Here is a 9,390-nt window from a genome sequence, read left to right on the forward strand (position 1 = left end):
TCATATGTCCAGCCTTTCTGATGTCTTTTTTTTTTTTCTGGTACTATGCCCACCTAACCACAGCATAGTACAGGGCACTCGCTACAACAGTGCAGTAGTTTGATATTTAACAGCTGCAAGGACAAAGTATTTGAATAGACTCTTAAAAATAATGATCAGGTGTCGCTTATTATTCATTATTCATTACTTATTTATCCTTCCATGTGATCATTTATAACAGCAGTTGTGTGTTTTTGTTTCCTGAATGAATGAGGTTAACTCCTCTTCCACAGATCACCCCTGTTGAGTAGGTAGGTGGTCTTTAATCACAACTGTGTGATCTCAGACCACATGTGTCCTGGGTGTGTACCTATAATTAAAGCTGGACACTTGTGATCAGAGTGACCAGGACGAATGTTAATGTGAAGTCTGAACGAGGCCTCGGGTTGTCGAGGCAGCTTTGTTTAACCAGTCTGAAGCCTTGAAAACACAGATAAATGAAGAGACGGTGTTTTTATTTTGGCACATGACATAGTCGACATCCAACACCGTGGCTCTCTTTAGCTCCAGGTTCTCCCCTCCTCTCCTGACTCCACCCTGTAGAGGTTTAAAAGACACCTGAGATGCCCCACCGTGTTCAGTATCATCTGCTCACCTGTTTCGCTTCTTCCCTGCTCAGCTGGTCTGTTTCTTTCAGTGCTTTATTCACTCTTGTATCTCCTTCACCTCCCCTCCTCACATTCAGACCTCCACCTTCTAAGTCTTTTCTCTTCCACCATGAGTCTGAGTCGTACCAAGCGAATCAGCTCCAGCAACTCCGTCCGGAGCAGCAGCGGCTCCAGGAGGCTGAGCGGTTACGGTCCAGGTCAGGGGGGTTTCAGCGGCATCTCCCTCAGCAGCAGCTCTCTGTACGCGGGCACCAATGGGCATCACCATGGCCTCGGGGCCCCGCTGGCGTCCCTGTCGGTCAACAAGAGCCTGCTGGCCCCCCTCAACCTGGAGATCGACCCCAGCCTGTCCATGAGCCGAGCCCACGAGAAGGAGCAGATCAAAAGCCTCAACAACCGCTTTGCGAGCTTCATAGATAAGGTAACGGACTCGAGCCAATTCATTAGGTACACTAGTGTTTTCATTGTGGAAGTGTGGTTTGTAGAACTACTGAATTGACACATGTTCCTGTTATTTCAGACAGTGGGTTAGGCCGAATAACAGAAACACTTTAGTGCTTAATTCAGTGCAGTTTAACAGCACTGACACGTGAAGACTAGTTTATTGCAGGACTGTTAGATTACAAAGGATTTGTCTTCAGTTACGTGCCCAATTTTTGGCAAGTGAGTTTATTTCTGACAATACAAGTAAGTTTCTGTTCACATTTTTAAACCCACAATAGGCAGCAGCAAACATAAATCCAAAAAGTATCCAAATATCAAAAATCAAATGATGGTGAATCCTTCTGACGCTGTTTCTCACTGAACATTAGAGCAGTAATAAGGCAGGACTGATACATTAAAATGGATTCACTAGTGTCCCTAATTATCTGGCAAAACAGTATAGGTTGTTTAACTTTCATTCTCAGGCCACTTCAGAGCTGATAAAAAATGATCCTATATGATTTTTGCATCTATAGCTGTAACGTCTTCCTGCTGAATGAAGAACTGATAAAATGTAGACTGACGTTTAGTCTTAAAGGCCCAAAACAAGCTCCTCAAACAAAGCAAAGGTCTAATTGGAAAAAAAGAAGAAAAAGAAAAAAGAAGAATTGGATTGTGACGGTCAATGTGGAAGCCATTTTTAAAGTCCCCATTTTTGACTAATTCAGAACTGTTCTTATATAGTTAAATATAAACCAAATTAAATATCAAAGTCAGCACTTTCCACACATCATCACTCCTTTATTTAATATCTGTCCCAGGAAACAGAATCAATTTAATGTGGTAAGAAAGCTGTCCTGGCTAAGGGTGGTTATCCCAGTCAACGCTGATTAACAACAACTAACAACAACTTTTATAACGCATGTTATCCTAAAATCTCACAGCTTATCTTATATTATGTTATGAAACAGTAAAAAGGGAAGTGAAAGTGAGACGTAGCAAGGCTGAGGTTCCTGAAGAGAGCATTTCCCACAGAAGGAGCGACCGGCTCCGTGATAACGCTGGACATCGATACCCTACTTAGGGACCATCTCTGCTTTCTCACGGAGTGGGTAACATTCTCACAATAGAGGCTTTGTTGGTCTTCTCACATCAGTGGAGATACACTTCAGGCGTACGGAGACAGAGAGCCGCACTGGATGGACATCCGCTTGTCTAAATGTCCAAAATTAATTTTTCTATGTTTTTGTTTGTTTGTTTTTGGGAGATTACAATGAAATACATTATAAAAATATGTATCTGAATGGTTGTTTAGAGTCTTTGGTATTACCTGTGATGACTGCAGTGGTGTCAAGAATAATAAGAGCAGAATCCACAACATTATTTTAAGATACAAATACATTACAATACCTCATTGATAAAAAAAAGAATGCTGTTATTCAAATATAAGATATGCAAATTTATGCTATGCAAATATACGCACAGTCTGAGTACAAGTTTGATGTTACACACTAATAATACTGTTCTATAAACATACACAATAGAAATGGAAGTGATTAAATGATATAAAAAATAGCACTATAAATAAATCACTATAGTGCTCGAAATAATAGAGTATAATAAATAAAAACAAGAATTTCAGTGGCTTCCAAATAAATTTTGAAGCAGCAAGAAATCCTCAGGTTTCGGCTAAACTGCTGAATTTTTAATTTAAATTACTTATTGTCTATTTAAAATGTAAGACCCTGCAGGTATTAGCTGCACAACACAAAATGCTGCGAAACCTATTCAGAACACGTATTTAGACTTCCCAGATAAATATGTGAGACACTGAAGAGTTCCTCTGTTCGTCGTTGGAGGTTTTAGATGCAGGGAGGTCAAAATGCCAACCAGACATTTGTGTTTCTTATTTGTTCACATGAACTCAAACGAGTTACTCTTGCTGCTAACGCTGCAGCCATGTGTAAAGAAAGTGAACTGATCAGCTATTACTGGTGTAAACCAATCCCACCTCGCTCCCAGCTCTTTAAATGAAACTTTAAAGAGCTGCTCCCCTCATGCAGAGAAGTAATTAGTCCGATGCAGCGGGCAGACAAAGTTTGACTTGTTGCAACATAGTGAGCCAGTTTAAATGTAAATGACATTCATTGCACTTGAAATGTAAGAAAATAGCCAAAGAAAATACCTCCTGTTAGATCTAAACTCAAATTTAAATCCCCAGATTCGTAGCACAGAGAATGCACCTGGGATTTGACCTGATTCAGTCTGACTCCGTGGTAATGGGCTGCTGGATATCTAAGCTATCTGCCCCATTTCCGTCCCTTTGACTTGGAGTGTAACCCGATAAATCAGGTCGGACACGGTGTGGCCGTGTCTCAGAGAAAGATTATTCTGCTCTGAACAGAACGCTGGCTTTGTGTTGGGAGGGATAATAGGCGCCGGATAAACCCGGCTGCTGGGCAAGAAACACGAGCTGTGCAGATACAGTCCTGGAGTACAGTTGGGTGTTGACACTGAGCTCGAGAAGGTTATCTGGTGGAACGACGGCGTTCCTTCGACCTCTGGTTATCAATGGACAACACTGTTCTACAGCTGCAACCACCAATTATTCCCATTATTTCTTAATCTGCAGTTTATGGTCCGAATGAACCAATTAAAATACTAATTTAGCTGAGCTGAAAGCTTTTAAAATTTATTTTACCACTCTGTTTTTAAGTTTGAATACCTTTGAAGAACTGTCAAGTCAACTTTGCTTATCTCTGTGATGGTTCTCAGTCATCCAGGTCATGGTAAATCCAACAAACAAGCTGAAACAAGTAGAGTAGAGTTTCCTGAAAATACTTCAACCATGTCTGCTGTTATATAAGACTGTTGGGGAGTTGGGGATTGAATAGATGTTGCTATTTGTCATTTGCCAATGCCAAATCCTCCCCTGTCTTTCAGAGCTGAACACCCAGATGAAACGTCTTACCCATCAACTCCAGTTTCTCTTGATTCAGCTTGTTTATCGGATGCAACGTTGCTGCTATTTCGCCAGCAGAACTTCATCTAAAATCTATAATGTGATCTTTCACCTGAACAGCTGAATGTAGAATCTGTTTTGTTTTGTTTTCTTCTCCTTCCCTCAGGTTCGTTTCCTGGAGCAGCAGAACAAGATGCTTGAAACAAAACTGGAACTGCTGCAGGGTCAGGGCGTGGGCCGGTCCAACGTGGAGCCTCTGTTTGAGGTCTACATGGCGGGTCTGCGGCGCCAGATGGACCTGGTCAACAACGACAAGACCAAGCTGGATGGGGAACTGAGGAACATGCAGAGCTTGGTGGAGGACTACAAACACAAGTAAATCGTAGCCGCGGTATCCCACTCTAAGTTATTTGAGTCATCAAATGCACCGCCTCGTTACACTGTCCTGCTTCTGCTACAGATACGAGGACGAGATTAACAAGAGAAACAACCTGGAGAATGACTTTGTTATCCTAAAGAAGGTGCGTTCACTCATGCTCATTCATGTAGGTGTGGCGAGTAAGATGAACCTTTCCATTATCCTTTCTCATTGTCCTGTTTGTATGGGTTGCATTCACATGTGCATCAAAATATTTGGCAGCTTACACTGTCAGTGGGACCTGGGAAGAGCAGCTGGAGGCAGTTTTACATGTATTTTATCCAAATTTGGCTCCAATTTTGGATCTAAAACTCGCTGTGACCCCAGATCCTTAAAGTATCTCCACCAAAACATGGGGAAGTTGATATATCTCAGCAACCGTACTCATCCTCTAAAGTTAGTCTTTGAATTCATATTCTCTCTTTTTAATGAATCTTCACATTGGTCATCATGATGATTCAACTCAGGGTTTCAAAAACTCTGGAAAAGTCAGTTACAACTCTGTGGGATAAAACAAAAGGATTTTACAGTGTTTACAAATCCAGATACACAAAATATTGCAAATTTTGTGGGAGTAAATTGGCCTCTCTTTCCCGCAATAAGGAACTAGAGAAATACTGTAATATCCATTTCTATCAAGTTAGCTAGCTTCTGAGTTTTGGTTTCAGCTAATCAAAGCTAGGTAGTAGTAGTAGTTTAGTATTTGACATAAACCCGACAACATCCATTTCTGTTTTATTTCTGTTTCCACTTACTTACCAACTTAAAAGTTGCACTTTCTTATTGTTCATTGTTCTATCTTTGTGTAATGACTCATCTGGGATTCGACTTCCTACATGAGCTGCCTCTGGAATGTTTTTTTTGATATCAGCCAGTGGAAACCTTTGTTGTTGTCGCAATTCTCAGGCTACTTGGAGACCTTAATTTCAAAGCATTTCAGCACCACTGAAACATGCCTGGACATGCAGGTGTTAAGACATGGTTTGTTTGGACAGTAACTGTAAAATCAATTACTAATAAGCGCTCCCTATTAGAAACTGTTGTTAACTTTGGGGAAATGTTGTGCATAGATGAATATCATAGAAAACATGCTAAAGGCAGCTAGCATAAGTTACAAGCTAACGAAACTAAAAATAAATCTCTGATGATGACCACATTTCTTTTTCACAAAACAGCAATTTTTCAAGATTCAAGACTTTTTAATTTGTTAGTCCTCACAATTAAATTACACAGCAGCTAATCAAGAAAAAATAAACAGCAAAACTGCTAAATGTAGCTACCAGACACTAAAAGACTAGCCTTAGCAAAGACAAAAAAAAATCAAGTTGCTGATTACTTTCTTCTAGTGGTTTTCTATCAGTAAAAAACATCACTTTCAGAAGCTTAAACATTCTGTTTGTTTCGGGGAAATGCTTAAATAATAATAGGGTTTTCCACATAATTAAATAAGACAGCATGGAAACACAACATCCCAAACTCCTGGTAAATGTATCTAGTCAAGTCATTAATGATTTCCTCCTGGCTGTTTCTCATAAATGTACATTTATTTAGTTCTGACATTTTTGTTTAGTGTTCTCAACCTAAACGTCATAAATAAAACAATAAAATAAATGTTTCAATAAAAATAAATAAATAAATAAAATTAAAAATAGAATTGTATACCCGAGTAAAAAGTTGCTTCCTGCAGTTTTTATTTTAGTCATGACAGCAGGTTAATAATGATCACAACACAAATGCCCAAAGTTTGCAGTGCTGTTATGGTGTTTGTTTCTCTCTGTGTCTCTTCCAGGACGTGGACTCAGCCTACTTGGTCAAGGCCGATCTTGAGGATAAGGTCGGAGCTCTGACCGATGAAATTAACTTCCTGCGGAACATCTATGAGGAGGTATGCAAGTCTCCGAGTCTCGTCAAAACACTTGAAGTATTTATGTCTTTGAAAATTCCCCCTACTGGTTTCCAGCGGTTTCCTCATTAATGCTGCACTTTCCTTTAGTTCATTGTTCTATGTTTGTGGCATGACTCTCTAATGAGTCAGCTCCACCTCTGGGATTTTTCTTGGTATCAGCCAGCCGAAATATTTCCTGTTCTTGTTGTTGTTAGACTATTTGGAGATGATCAGCGGTTAAAGTAATAAAAAATGTTGATTTTCAAACCGCCAAACATGAAACTGAAACATGCCTGACCATGAAAGTGGTGATACATTATTAATTTAATAACTAATTAGTTGGAAAATTATAGTTAATATTCCAAATATAATATGCTTTTTTTTTCATCCATCATGCAGTTGCAGGTTCATATAGTGTATTTTCTTAAAATCATCTTTAAAGGCACCATCAGTTCAGTGGTGAAAAGGTTAATGAGTCAAAAAATCACCTCAGGTGCAGACAAAATAAAAAATATATTCAAACACTTCCTGTTAAAGAAATCTTGCAATTTCATTATAAGTATGTAATTATATAAAAAGATAAAACATCACACAATACTGCAAAAACAATGATAAATGTTATGTATTAAATCATTCTTTTCAGTCTTTCTTTTCAAATCACTACAGAATATCTTCACCAACCACTGCTGTTTTATTTTGTGCACTTTAACCAGGAGCTGCGTGAACTGCAGGCCAGCATCAAAGACACCTCAGTGGTGGTGCAGATGGACAACAGCCGCAGCCTGAACATGGAGCAGATTGTAGCTGAGGTCAAAGCCCAGTACGAGGAGATTGCTGCCCGCAGCCGAGAGGAGGCAGAGGCCTGGTACAAGAGCAAGGTGAGGAGAGGGGAGAGAACCCAGAGACAAGCTGAAGGTGCTCGAGAAGAGCTCCATTATGCACTGTAATCCATTATTTACATTTTTTGTTTTAGTTTAGTCGCTCTGGCACAAAAATTGCAATCATATTTTCACACTTCCATGTATACTTGCAGTTCGACCAAATGTCAGTGCAGGCCACCCAGTTTGGAGACGAGCTCCGCATGGTGAAGGGAGAGGTGGCTGAGGTCAACCGACTGATCAGCCGGCTGCAGAGTGAGATAGAGGCCGTCAAAGCTCAGGTACAGTCAGATGTATTGAAGCATGTCTTTAGATACTTTAGATCCAGCACGGATGGCTTCTTAACCCTGTCCGTCCTCAGCGTGGCAGTCTGGAGAACCAGCTGGCTGAGGCAGAGGAGCGTGGAGAGCTGACCGTGAAGGAAGCCAAAGCCCGGACCAGAGACCTGGAGGACGCTCTGCAGAGAGCCAAGCAGGACATGGCCAGACAGCTGCGGGAGTACCAGGTAAACGAGGCAGAAAGAATGTAACACGCACAGTGAGAGAAAATCAACAGAAAACCAGCAAAAAATAAAAGTCCTGTTAAGTAAAAGCGTCTTCACATACAGGATCTGATGAACCTGAAACTGGCTCTGGACATCGAGATCGCCACCTACAGGAAGCTGCTGGAAGGAGAGGAGGACAGGTTAAAATATTTTCATCTGGATTTAAAACTAATAATTCTACTTTGCGCTCATCTGTCAACAAAATTTTTGTTTTGAATATTTTTTTTTTTGCAGAAATGTAGAGAGTGCAAATGATTTTAAACAACAGTCTATGTTTTCATTCACATATTATAGAAGTGACAAGAAACATAACTTGAATCTTGGACATGTTGAAATAGAGCGGGAATTATTCAGCTCTACTCAGCTCTTGTTTTTTCTTCTGCAGACTTGGACAACAGTCCATCCTCAACATCCAGTCCATCTCCAACTACAGTAAGAAACAGACCAGACTTGTCCTCTCTCCACCTTCTGACTCACTGATCTAGAGGTCATACTTTAAGAAATGAAACTTATATCTAACCGCTTGAATCCCTGTGTTTCTGTCCAGGTACTAAAAGTACTAATGGCTACCACAGTAACAGCAGCTCTCCTGCTCCAAAGCTGCTGATAAAGACGACCGAGACCAAAGACAGCAGCAGGTACAGCACTTACTGAGAGAGCTGGAGTGATGAGAGGCTGCATGTTGGGCATTTCATCACCAACTTTCCTGAAAATCATGGAACAATTTAATCATCTAAATATGGAAAATAAAGTGGAAATTAATCTGGGAATGGTTGCTTCTAATATGCATATTAAGCTTTTTAGTTTAGTCACTCTAACTACAGTCACATGTCACACTAAGATAAACTGCTATATTATTGTTGTCAATATAATATGTGATTGGATAGTGAGAATATTGTAGCTTTGCAAAATCATGAATCAAATCATCATTTTAGAGAACTTATTAGACCTTGGTTTCACCAATGATAAGCTGTTTGCATTCAGACATTGTTTTATGCTGTTATTGAATAGTTTCCTCCTATTGTTGTGATCATTGGGTCTAAGTTACTTTATTACTTTTCTGTTGGTGTCGCAAATAAAATGAACTTGAACAAAAAGACGCCTGTGTATTTTTATTTTCTATTTTTATTTTCTGTGAAAAAAATCATGGGAGCTACTTACAACAACAAGTAATGACTTTCATGGTAGTAGTTTGGTTTCCATGACTTAACTGTTGAGGAGAAATGTAAAAATCTTGACTATTGATTTCTTTGAAGTATTTTATTTTATTTATTTATTTTTTTGGCATATATATGATTTATTTATTTCAATTTCTGGATAATATTCGTAATTAAATATTTTGCAAATGTGTGTTTGGAAAACACACACACACACACACACACACACACACACACACACACACACACACACACAATGACAACCATTTCAGACTCGAGACAAATAAAATATAAAATAAAAAAAAACGCGATTCTTCCTTTCAGTTTTCACTTAACTGAAAAGAAAAAATGTTACCACCGTTATATTACATGTTCAATAATCAAATGACATCAATTCCAGTGGTACCTGCAGCAAAAAAATTAACAAATACATAAATAAATAGATAAAATATATATATTGTTCGATATTAATAACT

General features: G+C 39.3%; 1 protein-coding gene across 1 annotated transcript; it reads left to right on the forward strand.

Moving 5' to 3' along the window:
* Positions 1 to 610: 610 nt before the first annotated feature.
* On the forward strand, positions 611 to 8,847 carry si:dkey-222f2.1 (intermediate filament protein ON3). The gene is made up of 10 exons (XM_047582984.1): positions 611 to 1,068; positions 4,199 to 4,407; positions 4,493 to 4,553; positions 6,240 to 6,335; positions 7,049 to 7,213; positions 7,369 to 7,494; positions 7,575 to 7,718; positions 7,821 to 7,897; positions 8,143 to 8,189; positions 8,305 to 8,847. The coding sequence occupies exons 1-10, from the start codon at positions 757 to 759 to the stop codon at positions 8,409 to 8,411; spliced, it is 1,344 nt and encodes a 447-aa protein (XP_047438940.1). The 5' UTR covers positions 611 to 756; the 3' UTR covers positions 8,412 to 8,847.
* Positions 8,848 to 9,390: the final 543 nt, after the last annotated feature.

This window comes from Mugil cephalus, chromosome 4 (genome assembly GCF_022458985.1).
Source record: "Mugil cephalus isolate CIBA_MC_2020 chromosome 4, CIBA_Mcephalus_1.1, whole genome shotgun sequence".
In the NCBI taxonomy this organism is placed as follows: domain Eukaryota; kingdom Metazoa; phylum Chordata; class Actinopteri; order Mugiliformes; family Mugilidae; genus Mugil; species Mugil cephalus.